General features: G+C 42.3%; 1 protein-coding gene across 3 annotated transcripts in view; it reads right to left on the reverse strand.

Moving 5' to 3' along the window:
- Positions 1–19,497, reverse strand: part of CDH11 (cadherin 11) — a 142,880-nt gene that overhangs the window by 15,872 nt on the left and 107,511 nt on the right. For all 3 annotated transcript variants that reach the window (XM_073582915.1, XM_073582922.1, XM_073582923.1), the window contains 4 exons: positions 16,579–16,698; positions 9,388–9,555; positions 9,090–9,277; positions 7,335–7,588 (listed from right to left, as the gene is read on the reverse strand). In XM_073582915.1, coding sequence (XP_073439016.1) covers positions 7,335–7,588; positions 9,090–9,277; positions 9,388–9,555; positions 16,579–16,698 — 730 coding nt within the window. The remainder of the gene's footprint in view (positions 1–7,334; positions 7,589–9,089; positions 9,278–9,387; positions 9,556–16,578; positions 16,699–19,497) is intronic.

The following is a 19,497-nucleotide window of genomic DNA, read 5'->3' on the forward strand; positions in this document are numbered from 1 at the left end:
TAACTGTAGACCTGACCTACTCTGGTATTAACATTAGTACAAACACTGCACCAACCACCGGGAGGTGCATGACCGAGCAGCTGCATGTAGCCGTACATCATCATGCACAATGCTGAGCGTTGGATGGAGTGGTGTAAAGCTGCCACCACTGGACTCCGGCGGAAATGTGTTCTATGCAGTGACTGATCACACTTCTTTATTTGCCATCTGATGGAGGAGTGTGACCGTCCAAATGCCAGGAGAATGTTGCCTTCCTGGCAGATTAATGAGATAAACCACAGTATCTGTATGGGGTTGGAGCGTTCCACCCCATTCACTATTAAAATCCAACCACCGCCTGTGCAGATTTCCAGCAAACTGGTGGTGGATCCAGGTATTGGACTCCAACTGATTTCATGATGACCTATTCCAAAGATTGGTCATCAAATGTTCCATGTCAGACAACATCTGCAATGCTTTAGCATACAGAGACATTTTGGACAATTGTATGCTTCCAACTTTGTGGGAAAGATTTGCGGAAGGCCCTTTTCTTTTTTTTTTTTTTTTTTAGCATCTGTGAACCAGTGCACAAAGTAAGGTCAACAGTTGGGTAGGTTTGATGTGAAAGAACATGACTAGCCACACAGAGCCCGGACCTCAACCCCTTCCTCAGAACTGACCATAAATGGAACAATCTAAATATTTTTAAAACTAATATTGAATTCATTTTTCACTTTGCTAAAAATTGTTTACGGAAATCAATGGATTTTGGTGGCAAATGTTACTTTTCTATAAGACATTCAGTATTTCTAGCTTATCAAGAAAATTGACTTTTTTGTACAGATGTTTCCACCCTTAACTCTTCATGAACTGTATACAATTTGTCATCATATCCATTCAATACAACCTCCCGCCTTTCTGTAAACCACAAAACTTTTCTAACCATGGGAGCCTATGGATGAAGAAGGCCTACAGATGGCCGACGGATGGCATCCGTCAAACACATCCATCACATCCATCCAGTCAAAACCATTTGTTTTATTTAACAGTGGACAATATGGCTAACAGATGGCTGACAGATGGTATCCATCAAGGCATCCATTGGATGTGTACATTTTTATTCATGCTTGCTTAACATCTCACGCCATACCATACATCTTGGGATATGTCAGGTTTCGAGAAAAGTTAAGGAAAGACATATCTGTACATGAATAAGGTCTGGAAAATCAAGGGGTTTTTCGTAAGAGACTGAGATTGGTGGCTAATTTTCTAACCATATAGTGTATATATAGAAATATTCAGGTGATATCATAGAATTCTAGTGTTTTCAAAAGAAATAAGACCAACGGGAGGCGTGATGAATGAGGACCTAGAGAAATAAGTCCCCTACCAAGAATTTATGGCTTAAGGTGATTGACCCTCTAATCACGCTCCATCATGAACCACAAAGTACTCTAGTTTCCAAGTAATTCTGGCAGTTTCATGTGGTCCTGGTGCTAAGAAAACTATGAGACTGACTGAAGACACAGAAATGAGAGTCCTGAGAAATGAACCCCTACCAAAACTTTAGGATTTGAGGTGATAGAGGATGGCGCAATGGCAGACCAGCAAATACTGTATTTCTTCAGTAATTAAAGTAGTTTTCATGTTCTACCTTTGCTTTGAGAAATTAGAAGACTTCAAACACAATTATAAGAGTTCCAACATTTAAATATTTTTTAAATGTCCAACAACTTTAATATGTAAGGTCATCTGAAGGTGAAAGTGAAAACTAAAACCTTTGAAAAGTAAAACTGAGAGTTGGGCACCCCCATACACTTTAGACATTGGCTCAGCTCTTTGATGTGTATGAGGGTACCCAACTCTGAACTAACAAATTATATCAGGGAAGGTAAAATCAGGCTCGTCCAATACCAAACTTCCAGTCCTTTTGTTGTTCTTGAGATAAAAAGGGGTCTGCAGCGTCTTTCAAGTAGAAAATACAGGAGTGCTTGGCAGAGAACCCCCCCCCACATATGGGAGAGTTGGGCAAAATAGGTGCCAGCCGAACCACAATTGAAAGTGTGTGGACACTGTAAACTGCAAACAAAATTTAAAGAGGTTGTACCAAGAGTTCCAGTTTTTCCCTATCGATAGAATAGGGAATAATTTACTGATTGTTGAAGGTCCATCCATTGGGAACCCAAGTGATCCTGAACTTGGTTATCCCGGGCAGTACCTTCGAGAATGTAGAATGTGGAGGTGCGCATGCTCAACCTCCAATTGATTTAGACGAGGCTCTTCATCCTCATTCTTTGTGGTCCCAACGGTTGGACCCTCAGCAATTTTTCAAGTTATCCCCTATTTTGTCAAAAGGGATAACTTAAAATCTTGATAAAAACTCTTCAAAATATACGTTATTACTGTCACCGAGTGTATACAGGCTTCAGAGAAGTGGTGGTGGGTAAAATTTTCCAAGCCTGCATTGTAGAACTTCCATAATTTTAATGCGTTCAGCAATATTAAGCACAGCAAGATTATCATAGAGCTATAGGCAGAGGTAATAGCGTTCTGAATACTTAAACTAAAACTCAAGGGAAAAGAATATCTCCCAGGCATTGGGATGTCAGAAAAATATATAGAGGACCTTCTCATAGAAATTCATTTTATGGCCAGCGTATGGGGTTGTGTCATTTATTAGGCTGCAAACAAATGAAAACATTAATAAAGGGCTGTTTACACCCACAGAAGACACCGCCAACAGGCTGGAGAGATTTGTTAGTGACAAACTCACAGTTCGGAGAGAGAACTGAAATTGCTCAAGCAAAAAAAAGGCAAACAAAGTCTAAAACTACATCCCATAACTACAGCTGAGATATTTAATATGTAAATTTAATTAAATGGATCTAATAAATTATGGAACGCTCTTTTCTTAAAGGATTTGTCCCAGTTTAGAAATTATTTTCATTTTTCCATTTTCATTTTTATCTCCTTTTGCTTTCTTTTACCCCATAGGATAAATCATTTTGTACATCAGTATGGAATATTCTTCTATTTTATTGATTTTTTTATTTCAATGCCATTATTTTTATCTAAAGAACAGCAGAATGATTTAAATTTAATTTATTTTTGTAACTTTTTTTCTACATTGCAATTTATTTGTTAGTCCCCATTGGGGACATGAATGTGAGTTTTCAACCTATTGCCACTCTTTGATCACTTTCTGGGGGACAGAGCAATGGGCTACGGAACGGATGTGCCACCGGGAAGACACAACAGAAAAGCAGTTTTAAATTAAGAGTTGTATTAAAAGGGGCTATCCAGAACTTAACAATTGATGACCTATAGGATATGGGTGACTACCACTTCTTCCCCTCAATCCCTATAATGGTGCCCTGTAGAGCCCCATCTGCATGATGAGGAGGTCGAGCATGTCTAAGTCCAATTTATTCATCCTCTATGGAACTACCAAAGATAGCCAAGTTCAGTTCTCTTGGACTTCCAAAGATAGCCAAATACACTGAGAAAGAATGCTTAACCTCAAGTCTATGCAGAGCCTATTTTTTTGAGGCGAGGATGAAGACACTTGGCATAAACCCCTTTAAGGACTATAATTTCACACAATACAAATGATCATTATCACAGCAGATTAGCAAAACCCTGGATATGCTACAGTAACCCCCACATGTACCGATAAACATAGTATGTACATGCCCTGCAGAAAGAGTGTTCCAAAATCAAAGGTAACGATCTCGAAAGACTCAACTTGGGATACGTCAAGCCAAGAGGACAGATAAGTAGGAGATGTACGTAGATGTGATACTACATTATACAAAAATTGCCCTCGAATATATCTTTTTCAAGGTGCCATATTGAAGTTCCCCCTAGACTGGATGAACGTTCCTGGGAAATTCTTTCTTTGGACTTTTTGTGAAACCTCTTTCAGATGACCACTCAAAACTTTTGAGAAAATGGTCTACTGAAGGCTTGGTCTATCACAGATGACTAATATGTCCAATATCTAACGAAATTCAAGAAAAAAATGGTTCTAGGTGAGGTCTACTCAAAAAAGTAGTTTCTTGGTGTTCTTTTCCTACACCTACATTTTCTTATTGTCCTTCATACTATATTTTTCCAGAACTTTCGAGAGTTTAAATCCTGTTCCTGATATCATATTTGATACTTTACCAGCAATTGGAGACTGAGAACTTTAAATTTTGTGGCCAGAACACATTTCACAATGTTTCTTTGTGTCCTCTAACCCCACGATTTTTTTTTTTTCCAGTTACATTTGTGTGTTGTATGTATTTTGGGAACAAAGAGGAATTTATTTTATGACCTATTGAGTGATCAGTTAAAGACAAAAATAGTGTAAAAAGATATTCCGCTACATTGTGTTGTCTACGATACGGGAAAATATTCTAGCCTGACATAAAACCGACATTCACAGAGCAAGATGAAGACTTGGGTATTCTGGTTACAAGTATGTCAAGCAGTAGCACTCAATGTCAGGCAGCAGCTGCAAAAGCAATGATGATTTTAGGGTGCTTAAAAAATTAGATAAAATCCTGTGATTCCCAATATCATTTTATTGCTTTATAGATACCTGGCAATGACACATGTTGAATATTTGATTCAATTATGGACCTCCTGTTTTAAAATTGTACGGAAAGTCTAGACATAAATAATGTATAAATGACAGAGAAATGTTGAACTTTATGGACCTGTTTTTTTTTTCAACCTACATAACATAAGTTTTTTGATATCTTGAGATAGTCAATAATGGCAGAGAAAATATACGGACATCCAGCACACTACCAATGTATTAGCAAGAGCCTGTTCACTGCGTTAACACCATTAATTTCCTAGAATGGCACTGACTTGTCGGTATAGACTAACTTTCATATCTTATATTAAAATTAATGACTACTTAAAGCTGGTGTTACCAGATCTCATAATGCAAACAGTATGCATTGGAGTGGTTGGAGCTGCAGCAGGGAGGTGGGACATTGAGGAGCTGTCAAACTAAGTGGTTGGAGTTGCATCAGGGACAATGGACATTGAGAATCTGTCAATCAGGCTAGGTGGTTGGATATGCAGCAGTGAGGAGGGACACTGAGAAACTGTTAATCAGGGTAGGTGACTGGAGATGCTTCTGAGAAGAGAGACACTGAGAAACTGTCAAACTAAGTGGTTGTAGTTGCAGCAGGGGGAATGGACATTGAGAAATTTCTCTATCAAGCTAGGTGGTTGGAGTTGCAGCAGGGTGGAGGGACACTGAGAAGCAGTCAATCAGGCTAAGAGGTTGGAGATGCGGCAGGGTGAAGGGATACTGAGAAGCTGTCAATCAGGTTAGATGACTGGAGGTACCGCAGCAGCAGAGAGGAAGAACGCTGAGAAACAGTTAATCAGACTACATGGTCTTAGATAAAGTATGATCCTTTACAAAGCTGTTCTGATATTGACTTTTAAACTGAGAACACAAGTTTCACCAGGACTAAGATCTATATAATATGAAATCTGGGGACGCATCTACATTAATCGATGTCCATACCGGGTCCAAGTTCATATGTAATCTATACAAGCCAACACAGCCTGCCCCTCTTAAAGCTGTAGTACCAAATATCACCACTTGGGGCGCCAAATGTCAACATTCCTTATATTACTTCACGCATTCTGGCTATACATTGTGTTTAAACCTTTGTATATCATAAACTTGTATGACCAGCAGTATTGGTGCGAAGGGGTAGCTGCCAATGCATTCCAACAGATGTGTTTTTAATGATTTTTGTAAACACAACACATACGGCTTATTGGTCTGCACGTCAATAAATGTAAGTGGATAATCAACCTCTGCTCCTGATCATCAATAACCAGGCGACCTTACAAGCCTCCACATTCGCCAAGGAATCCATTAATGAAACAAGAGTTGGGTTCACTAATCCATAACCCCGTCACTCTGTCTACTGTGTCAGAGCCGAGGTTAGCGGCATCAATTTGAGAGATGTAATGTAGTTCATGTTGGCAGTCCTGTATAATCTCAATGGGACATTAAGTACCTTTCATTTTCATTGTGAGCTCTAACTAAATGATACCGGCTTAACAATCTCGTGACTGAGTGTTTACATTAACTAAGCGGTTTAAGATTTAAGTACCGTGCAAAATACATTGGCTTCGGAGACAGGAGATCTCCAGGAGAAGCATCTTGCCGTTGTCTGGGCGTGCATGTTATTTATTCATGGTGGCAACTGGGTTTTAATGATTCAGTTCTGCAATTACATTCAGCCCCCAGACTTTACAAAAAAAAAGTATTGTTAATGAGGCGCATCATATGTGTATCATCCTGGTCTCATAAAGGGAAAAATATGTAAATCACATGACTGCTTTACAGATTTAAGGGGATCTGTAATCAGATTTCAAATTGCAAACTGCCTACGATCTTAGACTTGATGGGGCAGGTGTAATCATTTTGAAAATCAATATCAGAATGGCTTTATGATTCTTTATGAAAGCCTGACTGCCAGCTCTTCAGTGTTCCCACTCCTTTCTGCTGCTGATTCATTGCTCTTCTAGTCTGATAGCTCCGTAGAGTCTTTGTTCCTGCTGCTGCTGAATCTCCATCCACCAAGCCTTCCGACAGCTCCTCAGTGTCCCTCCTCCCTCCTGCTGCTGAATCTCCACTGCCAAGCCTGACAGCTCCAGTGTCCCTCTTCCTTGCTGCTGCTAAATGTCCACCTTCTAAGCCTGACTGAAAGCTCCTCAGTGTCCCTCATCCCTGTTGCTGTATCCCCACCCACCAAGCCGGACTGGCAGCTCTTCAGTTTCCCTCCTCCCTGCTGCTGAAATTGCACCCACTAAGCTTGACTAACAGCTCCTCAGTAACCCTTCTCCCTGCTGCTGCTGAATCTCCGCTCACCAATCCTGACTGACAACTCAGTGTTCCTCCTTCCTGCTGCTGGATCTCCCCCACCAAGCCTGACTGACAGCTCCTCAGTGTCCCTCCTCCCTACTGCTACTGAATCTTCACTCCCAAGACTGACAGCTCCACAGTGTCCCTCTTCCTTGCTGCTGCTAAATGTCCACCTACTAAGCCTGACTGAAAGATCTTCAGTGTCCCTCCTCCCTGCTGCTGCTGAATCTTTCCCCACCTTACCTGACTGCTCCTTAGTGTTGCTAATTATGATTGAGAAGTTCAGCTGATCGAGAGGTGGATGTCAATGAAAAAGATGTCCAGATGGACCAAACTACCAGAGGCAAAACCAACTGTAACCATAACCAATAATAATCAACTTTGTCCAGACCGATATAGAGGAATCTGGAAAAAGTTTTCTAAATTTAGGTACAGGCATTTTGAGAAAAATAAACACTACCTGTACCTTATCTGAGTGTTTGCTGCATCAGGATCCTTGGCATGAACTCTCCCAACTAAGGTGTCAGGCGGTGCGTTCTCGAGTACTTCCAAAGTGTAGCTTTTTTCCAAAAATAATGGTGGTTCATCTGCATCTTCTATGGAGATCTTCACTGTTGCAGTGTCTTTAAATGGTCCTCTACTGAGAAACCTTGGGTCTATGTGGACATTAGCTGCCTCCACCTTCATACTATAGAACTTCTTGGTTTCATAATCTACTGTCTGTAAGAACAAAAAAAAAAAGTTTAGTGGTTGGCACGGAGAACTCATGAAGTCAATATGTCCTTCAATAATCAAGTGTGACTAGTGTGAATAAGACATGATAGTTGAAGGAGAACCTTATATTATATTAACTTTTACAGTTCCAGACTGATTTGTTACTTAAAAAGGACCTATTGGGTTAAAAATAGCTAAATTTTGTATTCTGCTTTTTCCTTTTTTTAATATCCGTACTTCCAGAGCTCTAGACTTTTTTAATTCGGTGCTCAGTGGATCCTCAGGGGCGTGTCTTTAGGCTCTTCTTGCATTATTATTGGTGAAGATCCTAAAAATAAGAATGGAGTAAAAAGGCTCCTATCTCTGGCACATTTCAAAAAAGAAAAAGTGGAATACCCATGGGAGCTGCAGGAATAAAATAAGAGACAGAAATCGGCCACTTATGCTTGAGTGACAATTCTTTAACTACTAACTTTTTTTTTCTGATACAGAGATCCATATACTTTATGCAGGGCATAGAAATAAAGCAAAGCAGTTTGGTTTCCTTAAGCCACAACTAGGGGATGCTTACTATATACGTCTTATAATGGAAAGTAATTATAATACTGTAGACCGTAAGCTCCGTAGCTCCCCCTATTGGTAGGTGGGGCTATTTTAAATATTTAAATTTAACCACATAGGGATTAAGATTCTACAATAGAAAAGTGATGTTCTGGCCACCAAAAAAGACAAAGAAACATTTCTAAACAGAACTTTAAGTCTGTGTAGAATAAAACATGAAAATAATGTGAAAATGTACTTTAAAGGAATTTTTTTTAAAATTTAATACTGATTAACCATTTTAAGGACAGGTCATTAAAGGTGCTGTTCCTCTTTAAAGATTGATGCATTTAGGGGGTCAGTGAGGCATAAAAACAAACTCTTCACTAGTTCCAGTATTGCCTTTTGCTGCTGCTTCGGTCTCCGTTTATTGGTCATACTGGTGAAGTCATGTAGACAGAGCTGTAACCAATCACTGAGCTTAGACTCTCACGACGGCTATATCAGGAGTGTTGATGAGCGCAGTGATGTCACTGCTGCAGCCAATCAAAAAAGACTAGAGTAGTGGCTAGAAAGAGTGCTGGATCCCAAGAGTGTCAGTAACAAATTGTTTCTTTAATCAACCTGAGCCTTTTGAGTCTTTGAAAGAGACAACCCCCTTAATATTAGATTGTGGGGGATCTGACTCTCAACACCATCATCGATCAGATGATTGAAGGGGAGGGGTGCACTGGAAGTGGCACAGCTCTGTACGTTATGTAGTGGCCGTGAATGGTACTGCAGGCTCACTCAAATACAAGGTAATGGGAGAGTGCTTGTAATACCATTAGTGGCCACTACACAATGTGAGGAGGTGAGAAACTGTCATTGGTGGTCAGGCAGTTGATCAGTGAGGGTTGTCGGGAGTTGGACATTCACTGATCTGATATTGATAACTCATCCTAAAGTTCACAACCTGACCCTTTACCTTTTTTAGCTTCACGACTCCTTCTTGGGTCTGATAGTCCGTTGTGATTTCAAAAACTTCTGCCCCATCACCATCAAGGATACGATACTTTATCTGCCCATTTTCTTCCAAATCAGGATCTTTGGCTTTCAATCGTCCGACCTCATCCCCTGGAACAGATGCTTCAGACACGGACATGGGGTACGCACCTGTAAGGATAAATCGTGCAAATGAAGTCCAAGAGAGAACCTTGACATGAAAGAATACGGCATAGATCTTCTTCTACTAATGGTACAAAAAAGGAACCCCATCCACTCACTTTGAGGAAACTTTGGCGGGTTGTCATTGACGTCGGTCAGTGTTATCGTCACTTTTGTCGTCCCTGAGAGTCCTCCCATGTGTCCTCCCATGTCCTTTGCTTGGATCACGACGTGGTATTGCTCCTTGGCTTCTCGGTCCATGTTTGGCAGCGCCGTCCTTATGATTCCTGGAGAAAGAATTAAAAAAAAAAAAATAATAATAATTAAATAAATTAAAAAAAAAAAAAAGCACATAAAAAGTACATGATAAAGTACATATAATTTTTTTTAATAATATAATGCACTTCAATTACACGGAGCTCAGGGAAAGTTTCAACAGAAAACAAAACACAAAACTCCTCTATTAGTTCCCAGGATGAAGGTCTAAAATGAAGTCATCACTCATGTATTAGATATACGGACTAAGTCCAAACAGAAATCCGCACTCGCGTATTAGACACCTGGACGAAGGTGCTAACCAAAGACATCATTCCTATATTAGATACCCAGATCAAGGTCCTAACAGAAGTCATCACTCATGTGTTAGATACCAGGATGTAAAACATGCCCAGACCAAGGTCCTAAGAGAAGTCATTAGTCATTACTCATGTATTAGATAACCAACCGGGCCAAGGTCCTAACAGAAGTCAGTCCTCATGTATTACATAGGTATGTATGGACCAAGTACAAACAGAAGTCATCACTCATATATTAGATAACCGGACCTAGGTCCTAACAAAAGTCAACACTTATGTATTACATACCCAGACCAAGGACCTAACAGAAGTCATCACTCATGTATTACAAACCTGGACCAAGGACCTAACAGAAGTCATCTCTTATGTATTAGATAACCGGACCAAGGACCTAACAGATGTAATCACTCATGTATTACATACCCGGACCAAGGACCTAACAGAAGTCATCACTAGTATTGAGCGATACCATCTGATATTCAGAAATATCGGATCGGATTGGATTGGCCCGATACACAAAAAGTATAGGGTATCGCCGATTCCGATCCCGGAAGTCCCATTCAAGTCAATGGGACAGAAATATCGGAATTAAAAAAAACCCTTTCTTGCCTTGTACATCCTGTTCGGGAGGGGGGGAAGAGTGTGGGCGGTGCATAGGCGGACACTGTGCGTCTGTGTGTACAGGCGGGGTCTGTGCGGGCCTCTCGGGGGTCTGTGCCGACTGTCGGGGGCCTGTGCCGGCTGCCGGTGGTCTGCACGGGCCTCTCGGGGGTCTGTGCAGACTGTCGGGAGCCTGTGCCGGCTGCCGGTGGTCTGCACGGGCCTCTCGGGGGTCTGTGCAGACTGTCGGGGGCCTGTGTCGGCTGCCGGTGGTCTGTAGGGGCCTCTCGGGGTCTGTGCCGACTGTCGGGGGCCTGTGCCAGCTGCCGGGGGTCTGTATGGGCTCTCGGGGGTCTGTACAGGCCTGTTGGGGGCCTGTGCCGGCTGTCGGTGGTCAGTATGGGCCTCTCGTGGGCCTGTGCTGGCTGTCGGTGGTCTGTGCCGGCTGCCGGGGGCCTGTGCCGGCTGCCGGTGGTCTGTAGGGGCCTCTCGGGGGGTCTGTGCCGACTGTTGGGGGCCTGGGCCGGCTGCCGGTGGTCTGTACGGGCCTCTCGGGGGTCTGTACAGGCCTCTCGGGGGCATCGCCCGATGGGACTTGTAGTCCCATCGGACAATGCCTGCACACACACAAGACCCCCGGCAGGCCCGCACAGACCACCGACAGCCGGCACAGGCCCTCGAGAGGCCCGTACAGACCACCAGCAGCCGGCACAGGCCCCCGACAGGCCTGTACAGACCCCCAAGAGGCCCGTACAGACCACCGGCAGCCGGCACAGGCCCCCGAGAGGCCCGTACAGACCACCGGCAGCCGGCACAGGCCCCCGTCAGGCCTGTACAGACCCCCGAGAGGCCCGTACAGACCACCGGCAGCCAGCACAGGTCCCCGAGAGGCCCGTTCAGACCGCCGGCACATGCCCCCGACAGGCCTGTACAGACCCCCGAGAGGCTCGTACAGACCACCGGCAGCCGGCACAGACCCCCGACAGTCGGCACAGACCCCCCGCAGTCGGCACAGTCCGCGCATCATGATGCGCACAGACCGCGCATCATGATGCGCACAGACCGCGCATCACGATGACATCATTTCAGCAGCCAATCACAGCCACAAAAATATCGTTACTCGGTATCGGAATTCCGATACAGCGAATATATCGGCCGATACCCGATATTTGCAGTATCGGAATGCTCAACACTAGTCATCACTAGTGTTGAGCATTCCGATACTGCAAATATCGGGTATCGGCCAATATTCGCTGTATCGGAATTCCGATACCGAGTACCGATATTTTTTCAATATCGGATACCGGAATCGGAAGTCCCCATAATGCAATGAGCCACTGTTGTGGCTGTGATTGGCTGCTGAAATGATGTCATCGTGATGCGCGGTCTGTGCACATCATGATGCGGGTCTGTGCCGACTGCGGGGGGTCTGTGCCGGCTGTCCGTGGTCTGTACGGGCCTCTCGGGGGTCCTGTGCCGGCTGTCGGTGGTCTGTGCGGGCAACGTCCGATGGGACTACAAGTCCCATCGAGCGATGCCTGTTACAATGACAGTGATTGACACATTAGCCAATGATGGGACAGTAGTCCCATCATCCGGCTTATGTGTTGAATGTAAAAAAAACAAAAAACATACTACATATATACTACATTCATACAACATACATACATGCTACATATATACTACATTCATACAACATACATACATACTACATATATACTACATTCATACTACATACTACATGTATACTACATTCATACAACATACATACATACTACATACAAGCTACATATTTGTAGATTGTGAGCCTTTGCGGGCAGGGTCCTCTCGCCTCCTGTACCAGTTATGACTTGTATTGTTTAACATTATTGTACTTGTTTTTACTATGTATACTCCTCCTTACATGTAAAGCGCCATTAAATAAATGGCGCTATAATAATACTAATAATAATATATACTACATTCATACAACATACATACATACTACATACATGCTACATATATACTACATTCATACAGCATACATACATACTACATACATGCTACATATATACAACATTCATACAACATACATACATACTACATACATACTACATATATGCTACATTCATACAACATACATACATACATACTACATATATACTACATTCATACAACATACATACATACTACATACTGCATACATACTACATACATACTGCATAAAATACATTCATAAAATACATACATAGACATACAGTACATATAACATAAAGAACATACCATCACTTGTCACTTTGATCCCCGAAGCCAGTGTCATCTATGAAAAAATATGAAAATAACAAACAATATACTCCCTGATCCGCAGAAATCCATGAGTGTCCCACGCTGATCTCTCGTGGAGAACAGCAGCATCAGCTGATGCGACCGCTCTCTACGGGGCTCCAGGAATCCAGTGACGGGAGGTAGGTATCCTTCCGCACTGTATTCCTCCGTCACTGTAAAAAAAAATAGTCCCTAGTCTCACTTTTGGCATTGCTGTGTGAAAAAGTTCCCACGCAGCATTTGCCATAAAGTGAGACTAGGGACTATTTTTTTACAGTGGCGGAGGAATACAGTGCGGAAGGATACCTACCTCCCGTCACTGGATTCCTGGAGCCCCGTAGAGAGCGGTCGCATCAGCTGATGCTGCTGTTCTCCACGAAAGATTGGCGTGGGACACGCGTGGATTTCTGCGGATCAGGGAGTATATTGTTTGTTATTTTCATATTTTTCCACAGATGACACTGGCTTCAGGGATCAAAGTGACAAGTAATGGTATGTACTCTGTTATATGTACTGTATGTCTATATGTATGTATTGTATGCAGTATGTATGTTGTATGAATGCAGTATACATGTAGTATGTATGTAGTATACATGTAGCATGTATGTAGTATACATGTAGCATGTATGTAGTATGTATGTTGTATGAATGTAGTATATATGTAGTATGTATGTAGTATGTATGTTGAATGAATGTAGTATATATGTAGCATGTATGTAGTATGTATGTATGTTGTATGAATGTAGTATGTATGTTGTATGTATGTAGCATGTATGTAGCATGTATGTAGCATGTATGTAGCATGTATGTAGTATGAATGTAGTATGTATGTGCTGTATGAATGTAGTATATATGTAGCATGTATGTAGTATGTATGTTGTGTGAATGTAGTATATATGTAGCATGTATGTAGTATGTATGTTTTATGAATGTAGTATATATGTCGCATGTATGTAGTACGTCTGTTGTATGAATGTAGTATATATGTAGCATGTATGTAGTATGTATGTATGTTGTATGAATGTAGTATGTATTTTTTTTTTTTTTTTTTTTTTACATTCAACACATTAGCCGGATGATGGGACTACTACTGTCCCATCATTGGCTAATGTGTCAATCACTTTCATTGTAGCAGGCATCGCCCGATGGGACTTGTAGTCCCATCGGTCAATGCCGGCACACACACAAGACCCCCAGCAGGCCCACACAGACCACCGACAGCCGGCACAGACCCCCGAGAGGCCCGTACAGACCACCGGCAGCCGGCACAGGCCCCCGACAGGCCTGTACAGACCCCTGAGAGGCCCATACAGACCACCGGCAGCCGGCACAGGCCCCCGACAGTCGGCACAGATCCCCGAGAGGCCAGTACAGACCATCGGCAGCCGGCACAGGCCCCCCGACAGTCGGCACAGACCCCAGAGAGGCACAGACAGACACGCACAGTGTCCGCCCACGCACCGCCCACACTCTTCCCCCCTCCCGAACAGGATGTACAAGGCAAGAAAGGGTTTTTTTTTAATTCCGATATTTCTGTCCCATTGACTTGAATGGGACTTCTGGGATCGGAATCGGCGATACCCGATACTTTTTGTGCATCGGGCCGATCCAATCCGATCCGATATTTCTGAATATCGGATGGTATCGCTCAACACTAGTCATCACTCATGTATTACATACCCGGACCAAGGACCTAACAGAAGTCATCACTCATGTATTACATACCGGACCAAGGACCTAACAGAAGTCATCACTTATGTATTACATACCGGACCAAGGACCTAACAGAAGTCATCACTCATGTATTACATACCGGACCAAGGACCTAACAGAAGTCATCACTTATGTATTACATACCCGGACCAAGGACCTAACAGAAGTCATCACTCATGTATTACATACCCGGACCAAGGACCTAACAGAAGTCATCACTCATGTATTACATACCTGACCAAGGACCTAACAGAAGTCATCACTTATGTATTACATACCCGGACCAAGGACCTAACAGAAATCATAACTTATGTATTACATACCGGACCAAGGACCTAACAGAAGTCATCACTTATGTATTACATACCCGGACCAAGGACCTAACAGAAGTCATCACTCATGTATTACATACCGGACCAAGGACCTAACAGAAGTCATCACTTATGTATTACATACCCGGACCAAGGACCTAACAGAAATCATAACTTATGTATTACATACCGGACCAAGGACCTAACAGAAATCATAACTTATGTATTACATACCGGACCAAGGACCTAACAGAAGTCATCACTTATGTATTACATACCCGGACCAAGGACCTAACAGAAGTCATCACTCATGTATTACATACCGGACCAAGGACCTAACAGAAGTCATCACTTATGTATTACATACCCGGACCAAGGACCTAACAGAAATCATAACTTATGTATTACATACCGGACCAAGGACCTAACAGAAATCATAACTTATGTATTACATACCGGACCAAGGACCTAACAGAAGTCATCACTTATGTATTACATACCGGACCAAGGACCTAACAGAAGTCATCACTCATGTATTACATACCGGACCAAGGACCTAACAGAAATCATAACTTATGTATTACATACCCGGACCAAGGACCTAACAGAAGTCATCACTTATGTATTACATACCGGACCAAGGACCTAACAGAAGTCATCACTCATGTATTACATACCGGACCAAGGACCTAACAGAAATCATAACTTATGTATTACATACCCGGACCAAGGACCTAACAGAAATCATAACTTATGTATTACATACCGGACCAAGGACCTAACAGAAATCATAACTTATGTATTACATACCGGACCAAGGACCTAACAGAAGTCATCACTTATGTATTACATACCCGGACCAAGGACCTAACAGAAGTCATCACTTATGTATTACATACCCGGACCAAGGACCTAACAGAAGTCATCACTTATGTATTACATACCGGACCAAGGACCTAACAGAAGTCATCACTCATGTATTACATACCCGGACCAAGGACCTAACAGAAGTCATCACTCATGTATTAGATAACCAGACCAAGGTCCTAGCAGAAGTCATCATTCCTGTAGTCAATATTTTGATATATTTTGTGAAATAAAATTTAATGTAAAAAAAAAAAACCCAATGTCACTATTTTAGTAAAACAAATTCCCCCAAATAAAAGAAAACGCAAATCTCGATTTTTGGCGTGACTTCACTCACAGATCAGATAAAGACGGCTTTGTGAGTGATGGAATAGAAAGTGACCTCTGGCATTTTACTCTGACCCTCGCTATGATTCTGAGGTCACACTGTCATGGTAACAAGCAATAAACTTAGGACTAATCCTCCAACACATTTTGCTCAACCTCTCCAATAGGCTTCCCGTGTGGCCTCCATTGTGGGTAGCATTTAAAGCGATAGGAACTGCACGGCCTAGAATAAGCGTGCGGCTTCTGTGTACTGGCAGGGGCGATCAGCAGATATCGGCCGACAGCGAACCTCTATATGTTATAACCTTCACTGCCGCAGAGAAGAAGAACTAGGAAAATTACATCCTGGTTTTCAATAATTATTTTTTTTAATTTGTGGGCTTAAAGCACAAATTATCTATCAAAATTGACACCCTCACCCTACTATTTGGCTGTAAATCCTTTGGAATAAATAACCACAATCAATTGCTCCCTATAACCCTAAACTAGCTCTTTACTCCTCTCGGTCGGATTTTTGGCCCACTCCACATCTACAAACTACTTTTAATTTTTATAAACTATCAAAAAGTTGTGAAAAACTGAAATTATTTTCGCAAAGTCCTTATTAATTTACCTGTTTGTGCTTCCACGGAAAAATACGGTTGCCCTTCAAGAATGCTGTAGACGAGCTTCGCACTGTTACCATAGGTGGGGTCATCTGCGTCTGATGCTGTTACCTGTATCACTGACGTTCCTGTAAGATGTGGGAGAAAATACGAGGTTATACATTGTAGAGGAATGTTAGGAAAACGAGGTAATTTGTGCTATTTCGGAGGCCGCACTCAGTCGTGATTCTGGCAGATATCCGCTATTCACCTGCTGTAAGCACCAGACATCCATTGTTCACACCTTCTAGATATATCTAGGAATAGCCTGCATAAAATGTAATTAATGTAAGAGCATTCATTGCACATCATCTGCTAATTATAAGGTACAGAGTATGCTACCATTCAATGCTCAAGTCACAATTCTTTAGGCTTCAGAGCAGCAATCCTTCACCATTTATTCCATAGAAAATTGCTCTGATAATACAGATCTTGGAAAGTATAGTCTACCACTGAGACACTGATGAGCTATTACATCTAAGAAATCAGGTGCCACTGACTACAAGATTACTGACAGCAGGCAGAATTATATATACAGCTCTGGAGTATAATAGAGGATGTAACTCAGGATCAGTAATGTATGTACACAGTGACTGTACCAGCAGAATAGTGAGTGCAGCTCTGGAGTATAATACAGGAGGTAACTCAGGATCAGTAATGTATGTACACAGTGACTGTACCAGCAGAATAGTGAGTGCAGCTCTGGGGTATAATACAGGATGTAACTAAGGATCAGTAATGTATGTACACAGTGACTGTACCAGCAGAATAGTGAGTGCAGCTCTGGAGTATAATAGAGGATGTAACTCAGGATCAGTAATGTATGTACACAGTGACTGTACCAGCAGAATAGTGAGTGCAGCTCTGGAGTATAATAGAGGATGTAACTCAGGATCAGTAATGTAATGTATGTGCACAGTGACTGCACCAGCAGTATAGTGAGCGCAGCTCTGGGATATAATACAGGATGTAACTCAGGATCAGTAATGTAATGTATGTACACAGTGACTGCACCAGCAGAATAGTGAGTGCAGCTCTGGAGTATAATACAGGAGGTAACTCAGGATCAGTAATGTAATGTATGTACACAGTGACTGCTCCAGCAGAAGAGTGAGTGCAGCTCTGGAGTATAATAGAGGATGTAACTCAGGATCAGTAATGTAATGTATGTACATAGTGACTGCACCAGCAGAATAGTGAGTGCAGCTCTGGGATATAATACAGGATGTAACTCAGGATCAGTAATGTAATTTATGTACACAGTGACTGCACCAGCAGAATAGTGAGTGCAGCTCTGGGGTATAATACAGGATGTAACTCAGGATCAGTAATGTATGTACACAGTGACTGCACCAGCAGAATAGTGAGTGCAGCTCTGGGGTATAATACAGGATGTAACTCAGGATCAGTAATGTATGTACACAGTGACTGCACCAGCAGAATAGTGAGTGCAGCTCTGGGGTATAATAAAGTATGTAACTCAGGATCAGTAATGTATGTACTCAGTGACTGCACCAGCATAATAGTGAGTGCAGCTCTGGAGTATAATAAAGGATGTAACTCAGGATCAGTAATGTAATGTATGTACACAGTGACAGCACCAGCAGAATAGTGAGTGCAGCTCTGGAGTATAATACAGGATGTAACTCAGGATCAGTAATGTAATGTATGTACACAGTGACTGTACCAGCAGAATAGTGAGTGCAGCTCTGGAGTATAATACAGGATGTAACTCAGGATCAGTAATGTATGTATGTGCACAGTGACTGCACCAGCAGAATAGTGAGTGCAGCTCTGGAGTATAATACAGGATGTAACTCAGGGTCAGTAATGTAATGTATGTACACAGTGACTGCACCAGCAGAATGGTGAGTGCAGCTCTGGAGTATAATAGAGGATGTAACTCAGGGTCAGTAATGTAATGTATGTACACAGTGACTGCACCAGCAGAATAGTGAGTGCAGCTCTGGGATATAATACAGGATGTAACTCAGGATCAGTAATGTAATGTATGTACACAGTGACTGCACCAGCAGAATAGTGAGTGCAGCTCTGGGGTATAATACAAGATGTAACTCACGATCAGTAATGTATGTACACAGTGACTGCACCAGCAGAATAGTGAGTGCAGCTCTGGGGTATAATACAGGATGCAACTCAGGATCAGTAATGTATGTACTCAGTGACTGCACCAGCATAATAGTGAGTGCAGCTCTGGAGTATAATACAGGATGTAACTCAGGATCAGTAATATAATGTATGCACACAGTGACTGCACCAGCAGAATAGTGAGTGCAGCTCTGGGGTATAATACAGGATGTAACTCAGGATCAGTAATGTAATGTATGTATACAGTGACTGCACCAGAATAGTGGGGGCAGCTCTGGGGTATAATACAGGCTGTAACTCAGGATCAGTAATGTATGTACACAGTGACTGCACCAGCAGAATAGTGAGTGCAGCTCTGGAGTATAATACAGGATGTAACTCAGGATCAGTAATGTATGTACACAGTGACTGCACCAGCAGAATAGTGAGTGCAGCTCTGGGGTATAATACAGGATGTAACTCAGGATCAGTAATGTAATGTATGTACACAGTGACTGTACCAGCAGAATAGTGAGTGCAGCTCTGGAGTATAATACAGGATGTAACTCAGGATCAGTAATGTATGTACACAGTAACTGCACCAGCAGAATAGTGAGTGCAGCTCTGGGGTATAATACAGGATGTAACTCAGGATCAGTAATGTAATGTATGTATACAATGACTGCACCAGCAGAATAGTGAGTGCAGCTCTGGAGTATAATACAGGATGTTTTTGCAAGATCAGTAATGTATGTACATAGTGACTGCACCAGCAGAATGGTGAGTGCTGCTCTGGGGTA

The sequence above is a fragment of the Dendrobates tinctorius genome, unplaced genomic scaffold, assembly GCF_039654945.1.
Source record: "Dendrobates tinctorius isolate UK_male_01 unplaced genomic scaffold, ASM3965494v1 ptg000009l, whole genome shotgun sequence".
Classification (NCBI taxonomy): domain Eukaryota; kingdom Metazoa; phylum Chordata; class Amphibia; order Anura; family Dendrobatidae; genus Dendrobates; species Dendrobates tinctorius.